Here is a 22,818-nt window from a genome sequence, read left to right on the forward strand (position 1 = left end):
AAGCGAGCTTGGTCTTCTGATCCATTTTGGATCAGCTGGAGAGGCTTGCACATGCTGGTAGGCCAGTAAGGAGGGAGTTACAATAGTCGAGTTTTGACAAGACTGTTGTCTGGATTACTACTACTGAATCAGTCAAAAGGTTGAAGATATATTTTACAAAATTGAAAACTTTATTTTCCTTTGACCTTTCATTACAACAAATATCACTAATTTGTTATGAGTCATATATCATGCTCATATGAGCAAAAGAAAAATAATTCCTCTTAACAGTGTAGATACTTCATTTAGTATTTGTTGAATACAGTATGTAGTACAGCTACATAGTTAAGTAGTTCTATGTTCATGACAATGCATATAGTCTTCACACAATGTTAAAAAATTACTACATAACTAATCAAAGATTAGTTTTATAGTAATTAAAGGTAAAAGACTAAACCAGGTCAGCTTTTTTGACAAGTGGGACCATATCATTTTGTTATTGAGATATACCGGTCTAAAATAAATCATGGTTATGTATTACTCAAAACATCTTTTGAAACCACACAAAATGTGCCACACCCATCAAAAGAATACACTTCATTATAATTTGCAACCCATTTTTTCACCCAGTGTCAATTATCTAATGTAATCCTGGGCGCTACACTTCCTCTGCCAACCTGGGGGGCAGCAGACTGGCCTCATGCTTCCTTCTATGCATGAGGAGTCCAAGCTGCTTCTTATCACCTGATAGGGGCGTTTCCCCGGCCGGACGTAGCACGTGGAACACGTTATTCTGAGCAGTTCCTTTCCCCTCCATCAGGCGCCCCGGGTGGCCAGGGGGAGGTAGTTTAGAGACCAGGATTACTGCATATTTTTTGTGAGGGTAGGGTACCTACTGTACCTACCCTAGGGGACACGGGGAGAACATTCAAACTCCGCACAGACAGACCCTTTCGCCAACACCACCTCGGGTATGGGCACTGATGATGTGGAGGAGAGAACACGCCCCCAGCGGGAATCGAACCCAGGACCTTCTAGCTGTGAGGCGACAGCACTGGCGCCACCGTGCCCCTTAAACACAATTTGTGTGAAGTGTCTTCCGGTGTCTGCCCCAAAATGGCAGTCAGGCACTCGCATGAAGTGATCTTTTTTCTTTTCTTATAACACAGAAATGTACTAGCTACGCCAGCAGCAAAACAAGCTGTGAACAGATGCTGTAATGACACTTACAGTAGCTACCAGAGGTGTTGCCAAAACACTCCATTAAATTACATAGTATGACTTAAAGATGTTTTGAGAGGCATGCTGCATCAGACATGAATAGGCCAACATATAAATAACGGAAAAAGATATTCAATAAAAATACAAAGGGCCCACATGTCAAAAGGTCTGGTGTGGTCCTTTAACAGTTTAACCCACTGGTTCCCAAACAGTGGGTTATTTTTTAGTTTCCTACATTTTGTATTATTGCAAAACATTTTCAAAAAAGCAAAACAAAATACAAAAAGAATCATGAATTAAATACAAAATTCAATGATTTTTTTCCTCAGTAATTTCATGAAGATGAAATCTAAGAAAATCCATAAATTAGAAAACAAACGTTTAAGAAGTAGCGAAAATAGCCCCGACACGTTCAGTAGATTTTTGGTCTGGGGTTTTCTGGCTCAAACAAGTGCTCAGATTTTCCTATGGACTGTGATAAGAGTCCACAAATCCCATATATGACATTACAATTTGCCAGCAGATGTCACTGTTGAGGCCTGTTTGCCTGTTTTCATTGCAGCTCAAAAGGCTTCAGAACACAGAGAAAGCCCCAGGCCACAGAAAATCCACAGAATGTTCAAAGTTCAGGTTGTGTGGGTGTAATTGAGGTTATAAAACCTAAAAGAAAAAATAAATGAAAATGTCATGAAACCTTTAAATCTAAGGCACACAGCACTGGGTTTATCCCAGTGATTGTCTTTTCCACATAATGTTATACAATTGGTTATTGAATAATACAGTAGTTATGCAAAAACTAAAATGTCAACACAAACAAATACAACCTTGCCTGACCTAGCATCTCTTGTTCTATGTTGCTCCATTCCTGAGATATGACTGATTGTCATTTTGACCTTGAGGACCTACAAGTTATTCTATCTATTCATGATTACCAGGTACCACTAACTTTCATGACAAAGAACGCATCCAAGTTATTTCTTTCACAGACAGATACACAAGACAGTTATTACAAGTGAAAATCATTTGCACAATGAATTTCTTCTGCCAGTGTAAGAGGTCAGATCAACTCCTTTGGCTGTTCCTGCCTATGGATTTTACTGAATTTAGTCCCGTCCCCCCCAAAAAAAACAAAAAAAACTTTAACACTAAGTAAATCTAACATATCTACAATAACCAACAGATAAAGATTATGGTAATGCTATCACACTTCTTGGGGAAACTGACTGGATCTGGTTTACCGATGAGCCGGCTTGGGGCGACCATCTTTCCAGTAATTGGCATAGGTCTCCTCAAACATGTTCCTGCAGGATATTTTAGCATTAAGTTTGGAGCAGATGAGGAAAGAACCACCCATCTTGCGGTGGAGGGAGTAGGTCTCCTCCGGTGGAGGTGTGAGGCGTTCCCTCAACATCACAGGGATGAGCTGGTGAATGCGTTCCGTGGTGCTCTGGGCTCCAAAGTGGAAGGGCTCTGTGGATGAGAAGGCCTCCCCCAGGATCATCACTGCATCCACATGGGCATTCTCCATAACCTTGTAAGACAACATCATTAGTGCACACAACCTTTAAATAAGAGATGATGTACCATGACAGTCGTTATTTGTGCCTGACCTAGTTTGCCTTGAAGGGATTTATTTTCCAATAATCCTTAACTATTTGGTCTAAACCAGTGTTTCCCAACCTTTTTTCGGCCAGGGCACACTTTTCATAGCCAAAATATCCCAGGGCACACCTAGATATACTGTGTGTGTGTGTGTGTTTGTGTGTGTGTGTGTGTGTCGCACATGCGTATATACAGTATATAATATATATATAATTATTTACACCATATATCTATATCCACACACACACCTGCTGCTACAATGTATTTGGAACCAAAACAAATATATTTACTCACACAAGATGTAATAAAGACGGCAGAGGGTCACTTCACTAAATGGACAGGCGATTGTCTGTGTGTCTGTAATGGACGAGTTGTCAATGGAATGCAGTTATGCAGCGCAGCTATTGTTGTCCGGGGAGGTGTTACATTCATTCCATTTCTTTGCCGGCACACTTGGGCATTTCATTATGGGACAACCCATCAGGGTGTACGCCCGTAATGAGACGTACCCATACCTGGGCCATAAGTTCAACATCGCTGGTGAGTGGGGGGAGCAAGTCGAGGAGCTCACCAGAGAGTTTCACTGTCGACTCGACCTGATCGATCTGTCCCCCCTCCCTATAGTCATGAAGCTCGAGGCTGTGAGAGAAGTGGCCCTGGCGAAGATACAACACCTATTTGCCAATGTACACATCCCACAACATGCACTGAGAGACATGACAAATAGAACTGTCCAGCTGGCCAGAAAATGGGTTGGCCTAAACTCACACTCCACACGAGACATACTCTTCCTTTCATATGGCGAAGGGGGGCTGGGGGTCCCAAATGTAGAGTGGACTTATGCAGCAACACGGCTAAGCCACCTACTGCACATGCTCAATAATGATGATGGCACCGTCAGAGAAATGGCCAGGGCATCGCTCCTACTGGACCTGCGCAGGAGGAAGGTACCCCTGGCTGCTGCAGACCAGAATAACTTCCTAGGCTTTAGGAGGAAAGACTCTGGGAAACTGGACTCACAAGCCAAGGGCTTCGGGGTCTGGTCTGATTGGCCAGATCTCAACGACCTTTGCCATCGAACAGGAGTCCAGCTAAAATGGGCAAAAAACAACGAAAATGTGCCCATCTCTGATGGATTAATTACAGACTCCAGCGTGGTAGTGAAGGCTACCCTCACCCACCAGGGTGCGGACACTAGACTACAGGAAGAAACGGCAAGAAGGGTTCTGCTTAGCACGAAACAGACTGAAGTCAGAGAACATTGGCGTGGCCTTCGACTGCAGGGAAAGTTGGCCTGTGTTGATTCAGCTGATCACTCTGTTTCACATTCAATGTACAAAAATGCTGCTATTGGGGAGGATGTTTTAAAATTCACCATCAAAGCAAGACTACAAGTATTACCAACCAAGTACAATCTGTCAATCTGGTATCCTGACACCCACACTCCACTCTGTATAAACCATCATGATTCTGAACAACACCTAGAATCCATCGCACACATAACAAATGGATGTAGTGCATACAAAAACGTATATATTGCTCGCCACGACCGGATTGTTGACATAGTGTCTGATGCAGTTCGAAAGTATGTGCCATCTAGTGCAGCAATGTATACACATTCAAGAGTGTTACCAGATTGGTTTAGCTGTGCATGCGATGTCTTTGCTAACATCCCGAATACACCTGATGTTGTCTTTGTTGACACCAGACACAAGGAGGTCCTGATTCTGGAGGTGGGCTGTGTCTTTGATTTGTACATGGACCAGGCATTCCAAGATAAATATTCTAAGTATCAACCATTACTTGGAAGTATAACAAACTTGGGGTATCGCTGTAGATTTGCCATACTGATATTCGGAAGCCTGGGCCATGTGCATAAACTGACCATGAGTGGCCTAAGAATAGCTGGCATGACAAAAAGCAAAGCCAAACAACTTGCCAAATACTGTTCTGTCTCGTCTGTTATAGGCAGTTTGTCTGTGTGGAGAAGGAGGTGCCATGTGTATCCCTAAGTGAACATGAACTGTCAACCCTGTTATATTTGTTTCCTTGTAAAATTAATTGTAATTTGTGGATTCAAATAAAGAAATCGAAGTGTGTGTGTGTGTGTGTGTGTGTGTGTGTCGCACACGCATATATACAGTATATAATATATATATATAATTATTTACACCATATATCTATATCCACACACACACACACACCTGCTGCTACAATGTATTTGGAACCAGAACAAATATATTTACTCACACAAGATGTAATAAAGACGGCAGAGAGTCACTTCACTAAATGGACAGGCGATTGTCTGTGTGTCTGTAATGGACGAGTTGTCAATGGAATGCAGTTATGCAGCGCAGCTATTGTTGTCCGGGGAGGTGTTACATTCATTCCATTTCTTTGCCGGCACACTTGGGCATTTCAGACAGCACACTAAAGTGCCACGGTACACAGGTTGGGAATCACTGGTCTAAACCACCTTCGTTATTCCCTTACACAACATCTCTTTGCCAAAAATAGTCGATCTGAGATTTCCGTTCAATGTTCGCCCCCAGGATAGGGATTAGGGTTCAAGTGGTAAATGATTGTTACAGTACATTTGTCAATCTTTGATATATGTTATGCAAAAATACAAATTTCTTGTACATTTTTATACTTTACTGTAAATCAGTTCTTTTCTTTACAGACCTTTCAGCATAAGAATACTATAGAATAGATGTTTGAGTTTTTTCTCCAGTGTTTCTGATTCATACCTTTGTCTCATAGCCTGTGAGGAACTTCATATCCCTTGATCTCAGCAATACACCTTCTCTGTCTTGCCGTCCTGCTGCCTTGATCAACTGAAGATAAGAGACTGAATCAGATTATTCAGATCAGAGGCCATGCATGTCATATACTACAGTAATAATAAACCCATTGCCTGTGGCTTTTGGCTGGATTGTAACCGTTGAACAATCTCTTGTAACATTATTGTTGGAAGAGCTAAAGTAAAGCACATGTATGGCTAAATTTGTTATCTATTACCTTCAGTATCTAGCCACTACTACTGCTGTAAATACATGGCAAGAGGCTTCACATCCAGTTTGCTTCCAAGACCTTTTCACACTTGACCATAAACATTCTGGGACCATGTTTATTTCATGTTGCAGTGTTGTGAATATCACTACCTGACAGGAAATTAACTTCCAAGCTGTTCGCTAGCAATGCAATTCCACTGACACATACTACCAGTCAGACGCCCTGAGGGCAAGAAGCAATGTCGCATGCACGCATCCGCCTGGGTGACGGCAGACTACTGGGCGAGCGCTGGCGCTTTGGCATGGGGGGGGGTCAGATCAACATATCCATGAATTCTGTATTGGCCATATATGGAGCGAATCACCAAGCTGCAGCGGGTGATTCGCTCTGCGGAGAGGGTGATTGGCCGCCCTCTGCCCTCCCTCAAGTCCCTGCACGACTCCAGGGCGCTGAAGAGAGCAAGGAAGATTATGGCCGACCCCTCCCACCCTGCCCACGGCCTCCTCTCCCCTATGGGAGAAGATTGTGGCCGCCGAAGGCTACGAAAGCCCGCCACAGACAAAGGTTATTCCCCTCAGCTGCCAGGCTGCTCAATGACCCCTGCCCCCTAGTGACACCGGCACTTTAAACATCGGCAGCATTGATGCACTATGAACTATAACCCTGCACTTTATATTTATTTCCCTGCACAGTGTTGTCTTGTGTCTGTTGGTATTTGTGAAAAAATAATTGAATGCACTCATTCAAAGCAAATTCCTATGTGTGTAACACAATGGCAAATAATCTGAATCGGAATCTGAGCGCTTAAGTGTACAGGGTTTGATGAGGGCCCAGGTAGGGCCGGGCCTTAAGTTTCGAGCCTGTTTAGTTTCCTGTTTAGTTTCGAGCCCGTTTAGTTTTCGCCGGCCGTCTAGAGTTTGAATGGACAGGTATCCATCAAAAGGGAGACATCGAAGATGAAGGACGCGTGGGGAGGATCAACATATGGGTGGTCAGAACAGGTCAGCTCCATATATGGAGATGGAGGCATGATGTCACGAGGCGTGACCATATATGCAGGCATGTCACGGGTGTGACCATATATGGAGGTGTGACGTGACACACGGAAATGCAGGTTTTCATAGTAATTTGGACCTTCGGTCGCAATGACTTTATTGCCTCTCAATAAAAGTTAAACTAGATAAATTGCCCCTCGGGCCATTTCTTGGCGCTATAACAGGCTGTTCTGGAAATTTGGGGCAGAGGTTCATCGTTGGCATCCAGGGAGTGTGTGTACAAAATTTGGCATCGACTCGGTTAACGGTGCCGGAGATTAGCTGGTAACAGACGGACGGACGCACACACAGACACACAGACACATGGACGTGTGCAAAACATACTCTCTCCCAATGCGTATATGGTTGTGTAAGTCGTCCGAGCATAGACATGGTAACGCCCCACCTGCCTCCGATTGGCCTACAGACACCATATGCCGGCCTTGCCATAGTTTCCTCCGAGGTGGATAGCGGCTATGCTGGATAGTCTGATGTGAGGTTACTCCTTGGTAGGAAATAAATAATACAAGTACGATATAATACAAGAGAATGACAGCTTGGCACGCGCGACAGTAACTTCTTTTTTTGTAGAACAGGCAAACTAATATTCTTTATGCCGTTTATTTACATACATGTATAAACTTTAAATATTATTGTACTGTAAAAAGGTCTCTTTTCCCTTGATCTTTTTTAGTACAATAGTATTAGTTTACTATAATTACTTTTAATTAATTAATACACGATAATCAACACTAACACTTTAATTAGAACACACCTAAATGAAAGCATACAACGTACATGTTCAATCAATCATTCAATCAAAGCAAACGGCATAAACAATATTAGTTTGCCTCTTCTACAAAAATGAAAGTTACAAGTTACTGTCGCGCGTGCCAAGCTGCCATTCTCTTGTACAACTGTATTGTTTCCCACCACGGAGTAACCTCGCGTCTCGGAGGACAGTCTGGTCAATGAGACCATGGGGGCTAGACGGGCAGTGTTGGTAGGCCAATCAGAGGCAGGCGGGGCGTTACCATGTCTATGCTCGGACGTAGAATAGATACGCTCTCCCCATGCCTTCGGCCTGGTGGAGACAATAAAATACAACCAATTGCCATTGTCAACCAGTAGGTGTCATACCCAGCACCCAGGTCAAAAATGGAAGAGTAGGGAGACCACCTCCAAGTTAAGCAGACATGTTACAGATTACGTAAAAAGTGCTAAATGTTTTTGGTTATATTGACACAATCTCTTGCAAGATGAATTTCACAAGCCAACTAGTTCTTATCAAAACTTGGTTACTTACCTCAATATAGGAATCAGTGAAACTCTTATCAAATTCTCGGGTAGCCCCAAAATCTAATAGAGCAACCTGAGTGAAAAGGGTAGAAATACATAGTGAAATGAAAACTATAGGCATCTGTAGCCTATGGATGCAAGTTTATCACAGCTTCATATTCATGCATAGCAATAGCCTACTGTGTATGAATACTGAAATATGGTATCAAACTTACCTTGTTAGCCTGTATATCAAAGAAGAAGTTGGACCAGTTTGGATCAGTCTGCATGAACCTGAACTCAAACAGCTCCCTCAAACATAACGTCAAGATTTGTTCACAAATCTAGTAGAGGCAAAACAATATAACAAGTCAATGTATTATTTTTAAACAAAATGTTAAATTGTCGGAAAATCTCAGTTTGCATTATTATACTTGAAGTAATATGGCAATGTACTATGCTCAATCGTTAAATGTCAGGAGTTTCTATCAGGATTGCGGTGTATAAAGTAGTTACATGATGAACTGGCAAGACACCAGACGTGTTAAAAGGCTGAGCATCTCAGCATTTGGCACATCAACCTTGAACATTCCCAAACTAGGACCACCTCTTGGCAGGGAAAAGGTGTGCAGTGTTAACAGCTGTGTGAAGTTCTATGGGTATACCTCGTTCCTGAGCTCCTGAGAGAGATTTGTGGCTTGGTCCAGGGGGTAACCCTGCACCAGTCTGGAGGTGAGGACATGCTGGCTGCTCAGCTCATCAATCACATCAGGCACGTAGAAATAAGGGTGATCTTTCAACAGCCCCCTGTGTCACAACAACAAACTACAGGTAAAAGGCAAGGGCATACAGAGCATTGCCCTGTAGGCCAGGTGTAGGCAATCAATGCTGACGTGTCAAGTCACGATTTACGTGACACCTCAGCTATGGCTGCGCCCAGGGCACCCCCAGCTCCAGTATGAGAGTGAGTCTGAGTGACGCCACTAGCGTTGACACTAGTATGAGCATGTCGCCACTCTCTTCTTCTATGGCTCTGGGCACCCCTCCATGGATTTGTCTATATATGGAGGGAGGGAACTCCCCTTCCTTGCCTTGTGTTTATAAGACTGTTTCACAGTCAAAACATTCATAGCATTATTGCAATAGTAAAGACATTATAGCATACAATGTGGACATTTAAAATTATTTACAGTAAAACCATTCAATCTCATTTCATATGAGATTGTTTATAAATGGAGAAAACTAACTGAATTATTTAAATTAAATACTAAGTTAAAACCTGCAATTGTGTGTTAAAACCACCATTGCAAAACAACAAATCATTAGGATCACAATATAATATCATCCATATTATCCAGCCGTAACAAAATCAAGAGGATATCGTTACGGTCAGGCAGAACGTTTTTTTCCTTTTGTTTCGTTTTGTTTTTTAGATCTACAAGCTTGTAGATCGGTTATTTTCACAATTTTAAAACACCTTTAGGATAATAAAAAAGGAATGGATTTGGACATAGAAGGTTTCCACCCGACATCGACAATATGATGAAGTCAGCCAACTCACTGGAATCTTTTGGTACACTGTGCCTCTCTTACGTAATCGCACTCCAGTGCCAGCTCACGGCTCATAACCTCAATCAAGTGCTCAGGAAACAGACCTGTTAATACAAGTTAAAAGAACAAAAGAGGAAATAAAATGAAAAATATGACATGTCTGAATAGTGAACATTATAGTTTTAAGTATATTATTGCTAGATTTATCAGTGTTTTACCTTCAGGTAGTGCATTGCTTAAGCTGAGAACAGTCATGATATTGTTCACGTCACTGTCGATACTCTGGGCGACTCCAGGGTACTAAGACAAAGGCAAATTAAAATATTATCTCAATCTCGTTAAATCATACACCTTACACTAATGAATTCGATACCTGGGTTGCAACTTGCAACACAACCCCCTGAATCTCACCTGAATCTTCATAGCCACTTCTGTACCATCTTTCAACCTTGCAAGATGCACCTGGCCAATAGATGCAGCTGCAAATGGCTTGTCTTCAAAGTACTCTACCTTGTCTCTCCAGTTTGGCCCAAGGTCACCGGCAACAACTTTCTGTTGTAGAGATTAGCAAAAGAACAAATAGCTTATCTGTGAAACGGATAATTAGTGTACTTAATTAGCCACAACTAACACACTATACCAGCATCTGGTTGGTAGGCATGAAGTCTGCACTTTGTCGAACACGTTCAAAGATTTTGGCCAACTGAGGGTTAATGAAGGCATCATCTGAGAGAGTAGGAAAGAAACAATCAAGGGCACTTAATACAAAGTAGCAATAAAACTGTGCTTTATCTACAGATTTGAAGGTAGTGCAATATACTGTAACAAGGAACAACAAACATGTCAACAACACTGTCAATTATGCTGCATTTATGAAGACAACAGCACAGCCGACTACACTGCCCATCATTTTCTGAGAGCAAATGTAGGCCCTGAGGCCCACAATAGTATTCCTGGAATGGCACTTTTGTGTGCAGCTGGTCCAGAGGTTTATTTTAGGTGATGACATTTCACTGATGGTCCAGGGATCTAGCTTAGTGCTTACTGGTGACTGTGGATGAGACGAAGGATACAGCAATCCAACTTGTTGGGAAGGTGATGTATGAGTTGACTTTCTATGTATATTTTTGGTCCCTGTTGAATGTGTATTTGTAGAAACGTGCTGGGCAGCATGTCTTGCACTGTGCCGCACAGTATATTAAAGTCCCTTTGACCTTGACTGTTAAGGCTCATACATAGTCTGGATTTTCGGTGGTGGGGTGACCACCGAACTACAACATGACGTCACGAGCTGCGGTGAAGAGCAAACCACCACCAGCCCTTCTCTCTGTTTTTACTCACCACCGCTCAACGTTATTTCAGCTCCGGTGGTCAGCTCACCACCGGAGCGGTGGTCACCTCACCACCGAAAATCCAGACTATGAATAGGCCTTAAGTAATTGAAACCTGAAGTTGTAAATATGCCTCTATGCCAAAGTCCTTAAAACAATTCTGATGCCTTTATTGTAGGCCTACTTGAGACAAATACAGTCAAGGATCTCCATTCGGTCACTCCTCACCTTGAATGCTGAGCATCTGCCCCATTTTGAGAGCAGCACCTCGAACCTTGCATAGTGTTCGGACAATTCGTTCAGCATTTGCTTCTGAGAGAAAGGCATTGGAATCCATAACAGACGATTTATCCCCTAAACAAAAATGGACACTATGTTATCAATTTAATAGGGGTGCAATGAATGGTTGACTAAATGGCTGTACATGTGATTTGTAACACGCACACATCCAGCTCTAAATTACCACCTTGTTGTTTGGGTGTAAAGCTCTTCTTTGCCACTTCAGCAATTGCTCCAAGGCCAAGTCCAAATGCCAGGCCTGCATAAAGACACAGCACAGATCAATTAACACAATTTATCTGAACAGCAATACATTACTTTAAACAGAGTATAAAAAATATCAACCCAAGTAAATCAATGTAAAGTATTTGTCAAGTATTGCAGCCAAACCCACACATCTATTCTTAAACAGTCCTCAGGCCTCAATAACACACTACAGCACTTATCAATGAATGCAATTAATCTAAAGAGCCTCACACCATTTTTAAATAGAGTAACAAAAATATCTACCTCTAAAGTAAAGCAAGTGTCAAGGATTAAAGTATTGCAGCCTAACATTTGAGAACCCACACACCTATTCTTATCAAACAATTTGATCCAGTGATGATGCCAGCTCTCAATAACAGCACTTGAATGCAATTAATCTGAACAGCAAGACACCATTTTAAATAGAGTAACAAAAATATCTACCTCTAAAGTAAAACAAGTGTCATATATTTCAGCCTAACATTTGAGAACCAACACCTATTCTTATCAAACAGCTGGATCCGGTAACAGGGGCAAAAAACAAGCAAACCTTGCTGAGGGTTTGAGAACTTGTGATAAGAATTATCAGTATGTTTACTACATTAGCACTAAATTAACCTGACATAGTTCTAACCTCTAAAGGGCGACTTTGAGAACCATTGGGAGTCGAGGTGTGAAATTAGAAGTGGTGCTAATAAAGTCAACGCTACAGGTTGAGACACATTTGATATTGTTTGGGTTAACCGAGTTCCCGGAAGCTCTCATATGTCCCAGAAAGATTTCCTCAGTTATAGTATCCATACATACAGTATGTTGTCAATGTAATTCCAATCCTGTGCAAAAGCTCACATCTGTACTTCCCACACTCCATAGCACTATAGAGCTGATGAATGATAAGAAACACTTTGTTTACATAAGTACAGCAATATGGAACATAAGTCTTTTAAAATAATTTTACCTTTTATTTGTTCTGGGAAGTCTTGATTTTTTTGACAAGCTTTCATGCTCTTACATGCTTCACGTCCATAGAGTTCACTTTTCCACTACATGGTTGGACAACGACTCGGCTCAACTCACTTTCATTAACAAGTACTTTGTTTTCCACTGCAGATACTACTCCCTCAATGTAGCTGATCATCATACTAGCGAGGTCAACCCTCTGCATGGAGAGTGCTAAAGAACAATGCCAACATGTATGGACATTATCTCTATTTAACTTATACAGCCCAACAACAAGTTGATAAGATTTTAGGTGAGAAATAGGCCATTGCAGTTGACTCATTTCACATTTACAATGGCTAGCTACAAAGTTTGTTACAAAATCAATTACACTAGTGATAATTCTCTATTGATGTTTTGATTATGTCACTTTTTGTTATAACCCAAGGTTGCTTGAAACCTTGACAGAGGTGATACCAAAAAAAGTACTAGGTACCAATAAGTACCCAATTGAAAAAACATTAAAGGCAAGTTGAGTCAGTATTATGCAATGGAAAAACATGTCTGATACCTAGGAGCCCCCTGACGTAACCACAGTCTTGCAATGTTGAATACAGTTTCTCCACTGACACAATTGAGGGTCAATTATTTGTTATTTGTTCACCTGCCAGTGAGGGGCCGCCATCGGGAGGACATGGGGCCTCTGGCCTGCTCCTCACATACATTGAGAAATATCACCCTCACTTTTTCGCTAGGCTTCCCTTGCCCGAACAGGGGCCAATTGTGTTCATAATATAGACGCTCAACAAAGCCGGATGCACCAGAATTTACCACTGAGCCACCCAAGTGAAAAGGGAAAAGTGTCTGGGGATTTGAAACTGGTCCAAAAACTGGACCAGATAGGAATAAGAGAATAATACTACAAAGAGGAAGTGGACGGTGACATAATACACCATCATGCATGCATGCTTCTTCATATCCGCAGACCTACCTCCGAAATTGACCAGTCTCCCAAGACGTGTGACAGGCACCTTCTGCTCTCTGGCACTCTCACTGAGCTGGAATTAAAATGAAGACATTTTCAACTCATATTATTAATAAAATCATCCCTGTGCAATCATGGAAGAGAATGTACAAGTACAGTGGTAGCGAGTGATTCAATATTGTTAAACATAACACTTGAAAGGAGATACCACTTGTCTGTGTTGCTTGGAGTCGATCTTCTTCTTGTTTCTTGCTTTATTAATATCCTCGGATGTCAACCGTCCTACAGTGGAATTGTCCTGGCTGAATAGGCGTGTATGTCCAGAGAATGGACGACTTGACCAGTTCCTTTGATACTTTGATACTTGTTTATTGCTGGACCTTCCAACGCAACCCTGTCCAGGACACACGTTTCCAGAAACACTGAGACATGCTCCTGCCATTGTTGAATACTTGTGAATCGATGCAGTATTTTGCAGTTTCTTGAGCGCCTCCTATAATAGAAACACAATGTGAATCATGGCATGTGCTTAAAGCTAGGGTAGGCCTAAGTGATATATATTTGTGTTCAAATAAGTGTTAAATAGCTCAATATTCTGATACAGTACACATTGTTATAAAGTATTTGTTCAGTAACAGAAGTCTCCCTGTCTCTCCAGCTCTTTAGTAAACAGAAAATCGATTTTCAGGTTGGGATACCAATTTTATCCAATCAGGAGAGAGATCTGACACGGTATCAGGATAAACAAGTGATGAGCTGATGACACAAATACTGTAAATGAGCATGCAAAATTGCAACCGGAACACTACAAAACTTTTAAGCTGATGAATGGGTACTGTTGCCTGACACATTCTTAAGCCACTCATCTCAAAATGTTACAGCATTCTAGTATCTGGGTTAACATCTTTTGTGAAACTCTATCCCCTCTTGCAGGAGCCCGGAGGTATAAATATTGTGGTTGAACGCTCACCTTTGCTGAGCTGGTGCCATACATAATAGTGGCAGTGGAGTTTACCAGTCTCTGGGTCGCCTGAGTTCTGCTGGCCACTTGCTTCATCCAGACCATCCCCCTCCACACCACCATGTCACCTGTCATGGTGTACTTTTCAGACCTGCACAGCCAAAAATAACAAGAGTGGGGACAATAATTGTTTTACAGTGCGTTGTGTGGTCAGTCAGAGACATAATGGTTGGGGGCACTTGCACTATTAAGCTGTCTTTCAGTTACAATAAGGTGGTGGCTAGTGTGTTTTAGACAATATGGCATCATTACAATACATAAGCCTTCAATTGTTTGTAAAACAAAAACAAAAAAAACATGGCTGGTACAAAACTTTATACCCTTCACTTGCCTTGCAACAACATGCAAAACAAATACTCATAGAAGTGTAATATTAACTTAGTTGGCAGTGTGATAAGGAGCCAAGATAACATAATATGCCAAAGTTAGTCTATCTAAATATCTAATCACAATAGGCATATAGCCTATAAGCCTATATATAGCTAAATGGAGTTATTCAGATAAGAATGGCACTTCATTAAACGAAATGTATCGATCAAAGGAAAACTTACCCCAAACGCCACAAACTATAACAGAGTAGAGTAGAATAGCTAGAGAATCCTATTCGTCTCCGACGTACATATTATAGGCATATGCAGCATTGTCAAACAGCAACAGAAGCTGACGTTCACCTTCCTTTGACCTGACACAGTTTATTTTCAACAACACTACGAGGGGAACAGTGAAGGACATGCAAATTTACCCGACGGTACATTTAGTACATGTAGACCGGACCAATGAAGCAAAGTTCAGCAACATCTTCATGTATCAACAGATATTCTAATGGTCGGAGAGGCTGTCAATATTGCTCCAGCAAGCGTGACGCTTGACGCCCACTGCGCTCAGGGGGTGTGCCCGACCCAAAATCTTGACAGACTCCACAACTGTGTGGACTATATCTGAATCTGATCTAGCCCTGGTCCAAGGCTTACAGCGACTGTCGCTGTAAGCCTTGGACCAGGGCTAAATCTGATCCAGAGTCAGTGACAGTCAGATTCAGTCAGGTTCCAATTTCACACGCAGTGGTTACTGGTTAAAATACCACAGTTAGCGTAAAAGTTATTCTGCATACAAAAGAAAAGTATAAAGTTGTATTTGGTAAAAAGGTCATTCCAAAGGCGTAACAGGAAATTTAGTCATCCATTTAAAATTGGCTATTTTGTCCAAAATGTAAAAACAAACAAAAAAAGTATGAATGATCGTCGAAAGTTTCTAAAATGTCTAAATTGCAACAAAATATCTGTATCATTTGGGCATAAAGAAGTTTGGGTCTGATGATATACCATGTCCAAGGCTAGGCTACCTTAAAGATGGGAGTGCCATGATTTTTTCCACCCTAAAACATGATCATCAGCCATCAAGTATATTAGGAGGAAGAACTTTAAAAAAAAAAAAAAGTGTACAGTATTTGTTAAAATGACGTTTTTATGTAGACACGCCCACACAGCGCTCCGTCTTTAAATTATACTTACAGGCTACATGCATGATAAAATTCCACCACTGTTTACACACAATGCAATTTTAGTTACAGTAAGCAGTGAGCACAGTGATAGCACAGATGAAATCTGACACGTTTTGGTTATGGCAAAGGAAAACAATCAATTACTTATAGTAGAGTTTAAATATTTTTAACAAAAGTTTTACAAGGAAACACATCTTACAATTTGGTCAGTACTTTAATATTTATTAATTCAATAAAAAATATTTTATAATAATAGGCCAGTTGGATTTTACAATCCAAATCTCAGAATACATCTTCCACCATGTTTCTACACAGTCCCATTCAGTTGATGTGGAGAAAATCTGATACATGGACCATGGTTACAGAAAGCTTTGGATGTATAATCTCAGAGACACTTTTCTGAGATTAATGATGAGATGATCTTCCAAGGCTTGGGCGTGTCAAGGTCTGATGGCTGATTTAAGCTTTGGAAACAGTCGGAGGGCATTCTGTGTTGTCACCTCCACCACTTTCTCCAAGGGCACCCCTTTGATCTTACTGATGTACTCTGCACAAATGGAGATGTTCCTTGGCTCATTTCTCACCTGTTTTAGGATTAAAACAAGGAATGAGTTTGCAAATAATAATTATACAAATATTTGTTGAAGTTACAAGATCCTAATTATTAATTTATTCATTTGAACAAACGAGAAGTAAAAACATCTTGCCTAAAAATAAATTACAAAGGCAGAATTAATAATAATAGCTGTGCACCCTTCACTAGCAATTACAATTACTTAACTACTTAATCAATTAAAACCTCAATTAATTGCATAATTGTAATACAATATTGTGATATTTTTACCTGCTTTTCTGGCCCCAGGGCTGGCGAATCCGTTTCTAAACAGATACTCTCTAAGGGTAGCTGTTTCACAAGCTTCTGCTTCTTGGTCGGAGAAGAGAATCATTAATCATTAACATTTAATGGGAAATAAGTCAATAAAATAAAAGTTAACATGCTTCCTAAACAGACCGTGGTGGTTTTATTTATGTAACAAGTGCTTGTACTGTATACAAACACAGGGGAATGTTTAGTATTGAATGTGTGACATATACACAGGGACAGACGGTCTGGGTGTGATTTGGTACAACTATACCTAAATAAACAGGTGTTTCTCAACCAAGTGTGTCGGGATCCATCATGATATATGCAGACAGAGTCGCCGATTAACAACACCATGAAGAGACTAATATTGTGTTAGTTAACTATTAGGTCCTGAATCCATAGTCAAATGAAACTTCATTATGTTGGTGTAAAACCAGTTGAGAAAGATAGGTAATGTGGATCATGCTCCAAAACTTTAAAAGGTGTATGTTCCTTTACAGTGAAACTGGTGGTGTGTGTACAGTAAATAAGTAATCTGTCATACCTGTTCACTCCTTATTATAGATGGTGGAATAGAGAAGAAGTAGCCTGCTTTCACTCCTTCCATGGCAACTGAGGGTTTCCCATCGAATGCATGGAGTAGGACTTTTTCGACACCTGGTGAAATGTCAACGGTGCTGCATTTAGTTTACATACTGTATACACATCTTACACATCTCTCTTTTTTTGTTTACTATAGAGTAAACATCCAAACAGAAAAGTCCAATCTGATTGCATTAAACGACGTTAAACAATGTTAAGATCACTTTGCCTGTTGCTTTGCCACTCGACGTTCCATTTACTTTAAGCATGCGCCTCTATTGTTGTTTTTCGCAGAGGACAGTCAAATGCTATTCTTCTCAGTTCCACACCTCACTGAACAGGCACCCTGACCAAACACAGTTTGTTCAGTGTTCAGTGGCAGTGGTGTAAATAGGTTTTCAATGTAATGCGTCCCAGGACCCAGGGGTGGTCTTTTAGATGGGTCCCAGGGACATTTTATTATAGGATGCAGGGTGCAGGCTATTTGCATCACTGCAATGGGGTGTGCAGCGACAGAGATTGCTCTTGCCATGCAGGATGCACTGTGGAGGATTCGAACCCCTATTCTCTGCGGTGTTTGGCAGGAACTTGGATGCCAATCAATGCATACCCTTTTAGGGGTGCATACTTAGTTTAGACTAGTCATTGGTTAGACATGGGTTTAGGTGTGCTGCCCCGTGGGAGGTTAGGTTTAGGGTGAGGGTTTGAGATAGGTTGTAGTTGTAGGACTAATGAAAAATGAAAGACTTCTGTACAGCTGCTCTTGTGATCAAACTTGTATGCCTAATTTATAGTTCATCAAGCAGTGCAACAACATTTTACGATCTGTCAAAATATTGTCGAGCATATCAAGAATAATGAATTCTGCACAACAATTTCTGCTCCCAGACATATCTTTTACTTCAATGTGGTAACGTTTCGGGCCGAAGGGTCCTCAGACCAGAGCAACATGGCTGTGTAACAAAGTATAAATTAGCACTTACCATGTTCCTTTAAGAGGTTGATGGTAGGTCTTCCTGCTGACCTTGAATGAACATTTCTAATATTTAAAGACACAAGACAATAACTATGTTTAAAGTAGGCTAGCACTAAAAACTTTGTATAATAATAATATAATATATATTTATATATAATATATACTCTAGTGAGCTGAGTTTAATTTGATCATTTCTACAACATATTATTAGATAACTTTCTTGTGACCACCTCGCTCTGACTTATGGTGCGTTACCAGTTTAAATCACTATTGTAGAATAGCTGAAGAGGTCGCACACACAAAGCCCAGCTCCTAATCCAGACAACAGTCTTGTCAAAACTCGACTATTGTAACTCCCTCCTTACTGGCCTACCAGCATGCGCACTTAAGCCTCTCCAGCTGATCCAAAATGCCGCAGCTCGCTTGGTCTTCAACCAGCCAAAATTCTCACATGTCTCCCCCCTGCTCCACTCCCTCCACTGGCTCCCGGTCGCTGCCCGCACAGAATATAAAACTCTGATGCTGGCATTCAAAGCAACCAAAGGTATGGCTCCCCCATATCTTGCAAGTATGATTGAACCCTACAAACCCTCCCGCGCACTCAGATCAGCCAACGCAGGGAAGCTGAAGTACCCTCACTAAAAACGCCGGGACAACGCTCCACACGTCCCAGACTCTTCTCCCTTCTGGCTCCAAAACTGTGGAATGCACTTCCCATTGCAGTCAGAACTGCAGCATCACTCCCAATCTTCCGCCGTAGTCTGAAAACCCACCTTTTCAGACTCCATCATGGCCCATAGCACTGCCACTTACCCTACCCCCTTAGATAGCACTTCCGTAGACTTAGATAGCATTTGATACAGACTTATAGCATGTTATGTAGACAGCACTATAATTGCATTGTATATAGTCATAGCACGCCATAGTACATATGTATAGCATAGTAGTATATATGTATAGTTTCATTATATAGATATTCCACTGTTACTTTCTTAGCTTACGCATGTTTCATGATAAATGCTTTTATGTGATGTATTCCCATGCTTTTGTTCTTGCTTAATGTAAGTCGCTCTGGATTAAGAGCGTCTGCTAAATGCCTAAATTGTAAATTGAAGAATATACTTTTAAAAGCTTTATTCTCTGCAATACATCACAGGACAAACGTTTCGGCTATTCAGCCTTCATCAGTGTCACTGCGACCTCTTCACATATTCTACACCATATTATTATGCGTCAATACAAGAAACAACAAACACAATGAATTATAGAACACATTTTACTACAGCAACAATACTAACAACCAGTTAGTCCAGTGTTTTTCTATTCCATTTACAGTATATCAGTATGGTAGAACTCACAGAGGCAGGTCCAGTGTTTTGGCTATCTCTGCTTGACGTATGAGCACCTGCCTCTGGTTATCTTTATCAGTGTCATTACTGACATATCTTGGGGTGAAATCCAAGCCCACCTGTTAAAAGAGAGTAAAGAGTAAAGCACAAATGTTACTGATGTACGTGGCTTATTTATGAACCAAAGAGAAATTACACTGCCTGCCATTAAATTAAGTGATATCAGGAAGACTTGTTGAATACAGTACATTACCTCCCCAATAGCCACAAGGTGGTCTTTGTATTTCTCTATGATGGGTAAAGCAGCATCTAGATCCTGTATTAAACAAAGCAAATTAGCAATTAGATTTCACTATTGCAGAAACCCATACACGAATCCAAAGATTTGGATTGTCCTCACCTAGCCATAGTATTAGTAATCCATATTTACCTGGAGATTGGCTCCCCTCTGTTGACCAGAGGGTGATCCTTGAACAGGATGGACTCCTAAACAAGGGAATATAAAACCTGAAAATCTGCAAAAAGAAAAACAAAATGCATTATAATCATTCACTGACAGATTCCTCACAAATTAAGCTAATAGGTCTGTATATGATTACAAGGACCTCAAGGCTCATAGACAGACCATACTGCTCCCAAGGGAAATGCAGTTGTCATTACAGCACCACCGGGTTGAAATGTGTTACTTACTGTATTGTAGTTTAACTTATAGCAATATAAAATACAGGATAAAGACTTTATACTGCCACCATGTTACCTCTCTGATAACTGGATGATCTTGTCAAATTCTCCAGCATGCTCTGCCACTGCTAAAATTGCCAACAGTCCAGCCTGTGTAAGTGTAACATAGAATGTAGTGTACATCACTTAAATACTTGATCATTTTTTTCATGCAGTCAAGTGTACATATTAACTTAGGCCCCTTTTCCACTATGGGGTGGAACCAGAACTATCCAGAACCTGAACCTATTTTTTTTAGTTCTGGGTTTGTTTCCACAGCGCACAGCGCGGTACGGCACGGTTTCAGACCAGGTTCTCAGAACCTTTTTTCGGCCCTGCTTTTGAGGTAGTACTAACGCTGAGTTCTGGGAACCTATGGGCGGGGCCAGCAGCGCTGCTGCTCTCGATTGGTCGAGCTGAGGTGACAGCACTCTGAGCACTGAGGAGACCGGAGCGAGGAGAAGCGCACACAACACAACAGCGCACATTTTAAACTCCTAAGTGCGACACAGCGACAGCGGACACACAGAAAAATAACCTGGAAAAGCACACAGAAACACTATGGCCACGAGAGAGGGAGAGACAGAGCTTGTGTGTGCGTGAGGGAGAGAGAGAGAGAGCCATAAAGCTGTCGCGACGAGTTGTTTGCTTGCAGTTGTTGTTCTACACTACAGCTAACAGCTAGGCTAACTGCAGATGTGTGTGTGTGCGTGTGCGTGTGCGTATGTGTTTGCGTGCGTGTATGTGTTTGCGTGCGTGTGCTCGCGCGCGAGAGCGCCATCTAATCTATTCTAAATTGCCAGAACAGAATTTTCTTTCTTTTTCAGGGCAAGGCATTAGGCATATCATTACTAGAAATGTGCTGTACACAATACTACACATTGGAAGAATTAAATTCAACTAGCACAACGGTTAAATGATTTGTATTTGCACATTTCTTGATATTGACATTACAACTGGACTGGATGTTATGGCACAATTTGCTCAATCTGCTCAAGAGGCACTATAATTGCAACCCACACAATGTTAAATGCTATATTCAAAAGGTGGGTTATCATTTATCATATGAGCTATAGCCTATATGATATATATTTTTCTCTTGCAGTTTAAGCAAAATATTGTAGACAGGTAAAGGTTGGAGAACAACTGGTCGAATGCATTTAAAACGGGTGTTTTACTGTTGTCCCACTCCCCACATGGAAAGGAAATCCATATCGGCAAATATAGCCTATATATAATGTATGCTGCATATATCCATGTTCATATAAACTACAGTATGTGCATATACAGTATATCTATTATGTATAGGAAATATATGTGACAGCTGTGGCATGTGGCTGCCACAGCTGTGGCACATGTGGCATATAAAAATATGTTCATATTATTGGTTTAAAAAAGTACAATAAAGCAAATAAATTTGAAAATAGACAATCTACAAGCTCACGTGTCTCATCGAGCTTGTAGTTTGTCTATTTTCAAATGGCCGAAATGTATTTAAGTAGAATACTATATACAGCTACTTTCCACCACTGTTGAATAATAACCAGTCATTATTTAAACATGAATATCTCTGTATTCCGGGACCCCCCCGGCCGTGCCAAGGGGGAGGGGGCCCTGCCGGCCGAGCTACTCAGCAGTGGGGGAATAGGGGGGGGGGGGGGGGGGGGGGGGGGCAGACTTAACAGGTTCTGGGTTCTGGTTATATGGAAACGGAAGCAGAACTTGGTTCTGGAACTACACATGGTTCTTGGTAGTTCTGGGTCCTGGAAAGTTCTGGTTCTGGTTCCACCCCATAGTGGAAAAGGGGCCATAGTGTGTAGTTAGCCCCATATGTGCCCTCTCCCTACGCTCATTCTGTAGCTAGGGAGAGGGCACATATGGGGCTAAGTGTGTAGTGTACTAGTAATAAGACTGACTGCATACCTGTCTTGAATTCTTTATTACTTCTTCTATATCCTGACAGAAAGGAGAAACGTTAACAAAAATCAAAGGAGTTCAAATACGTTTATCCGCATATATTACTGTCACTCCTCTGACATACTGTACCTTGTCAAAATCCCCTGCAGAGATATGACAATGGCAGTCAATTGATCCATACATGTGTACAGCTGAGCAGTGAGCACGCTAACGTCCAAAACAATGTACACTGCGCATGTCTGCAAATTGGTACTATTAGTTCAATGTCACAGAGCAGCCCGGGCGAGCGGGGGTTTCTTCCATATACATAGGTTTCTTAACTTTCTTCCCTTGATGATCAGAGCCATAAGCCATTGCCTTGGCAATCAAACATCCCAAACCCTGAATGAATCAATCAATGGCCTTGACCAGAGCGACGTAGTGAGGG

At 41.4% G+C, this 22,818-nt stretch overlaps 2 protein-coding genes across 3 annotated transcripts; both read right to left on the bottom strand.

The window, feature by feature from the left end:
• Positions 1 to 135: 135 nt before the first annotated feature.
• Positions 136 to 15,288, bottom strand: coq8ab (coenzyme Q8A-b). The gene is made up of 15 exons (XM_083791304.1): positions 15,033 to 15,288; positions 14,431 to 14,572; positions 13,669 to 13,953; positions 13,467 to 13,533; positions 11,478 to 11,549; positions 11,240 to 11,365; positions 10,321 to 10,406; positions 10,092 to 10,232; positions 9,899 to 9,980; positions 9,691 to 9,784; positions 8,795 to 8,936; positions 8,366 to 8,473; positions 8,158 to 8,223; positions 5,553 to 5,639; positions 136 to 2,731 (listed from the first exon to the last, which is right to left on the bottom strand). Exons 2-15 carry the CDS (start codon positions 14,554 to 14,556, stop codon positions 2,435 to 2,437), a joined length of 1,779 nt encoding a protein of 592 aa, XP_083647430.1. The 5' UTR covers positions 14,557 to 14,572; positions 15,033 to 15,288; the 3' UTR covers positions 136 to 2,434.
• A 645-nt stretch (positions 15,289 to 15,933) lies between these two features.
• On the bottom strand, positions 15,934 to 22,612 carry LOC310877923 (putative deoxyribonuclease TATDN3). 2 transcript variants are annotated; one of them, XM_083791929.1, is made up of 10 exons: positions 22,521 to 22,612; positions 22,398 to 22,430; positions 20,512 to 20,585; positions 20,185 to 20,269; positions 20,008 to 20,070; positions 19,764 to 19,873; positions 18,413 to 18,468; positions 17,392 to 17,504; positions 16,827 to 16,904; positions 15,934 to 16,566 (listed from the first exon to the last, which is right to left on the bottom strand). In XM_083791929.1, exons 1-10 carry the CDS (start codon positions 22,572 to 22,574, stop codon positions 16,423 to 16,425), a joined length of 810 nt encoding a protein of 269 aa, XP_083648055.1. In that variant the 5' UTR covers positions 22,575 to 22,612; the 3' UTR covers positions 15,934 to 16,422. The 2 variants fall into 2 exon arrangements, with proteins under 2 accessions (XP_083648055.1, XP_083648054.1); XM_083791928.1 differs by having other exon boundaries at positions 16,827 to 16,907.
• Between the last annotated feature and the right edge of the window lie 206 nt (positions 22,613 to 22,818).

The sequence above is a fragment of the Protomyctophum parallelum genome, assembly GCF_964188405.1.
Source record: "Protomyctophum parallelum genome assembly, chromosome: 20".
Classification (NCBI taxonomy): Eukaryota; Metazoa; Chordata; class Actinopteri; order Myctophiformes; family Myctophidae; genus Protomyctophum; species Protomyctophum parallelum.

Excerpts from the sequence above, each read along its gene's own strand:
- coq8ab (XM_083791304.1), bottom strand. The coding sequence starts at position 14,556 with ATGACAGGTGACATGGTGGTGTGGAGGGGGATGGTCTGGATGAAGCAA. Across the intron at positions 13,534-13,668 it reads CCAAGCAACACAGACAAGTG|CTCAGTGAGAGTGCCAGAGA; the intron begins GTATCTCCTTTC and ends TTTTAATTCCAG. Across the intron at positions 8,474-8,794 it reads CTCAGGAGCTCAGGAACGAG|ATTTGTGAACAAATCTTGAC; the intron begins GTATACCCATAG and ends TGCCTCTACTAG.
- LOC310877923 (XM_083791928.1), bottom strand. The coding sequence starts at position 22,574 with ATGTATGGATCAATTGACTGCCATTGTCATATCTCTGCAGGGGATTTT. Across the intron at positions 20,270-20,511 it reads ATCATCCAGTTATCAGAGAG|ATTTTCAGGTTTTATATTCC; the intron begins GTAACATGGTGG and ends TTCTTTTTGCAG. Across the intron at positions 19,874-20,007 it reads ACCTTGTGGCTATTGGGGAG|GTGGGCTTGGATTTCACCCC; the intron begins GTAATGTACTGT and ends CTCTTTTAACAG.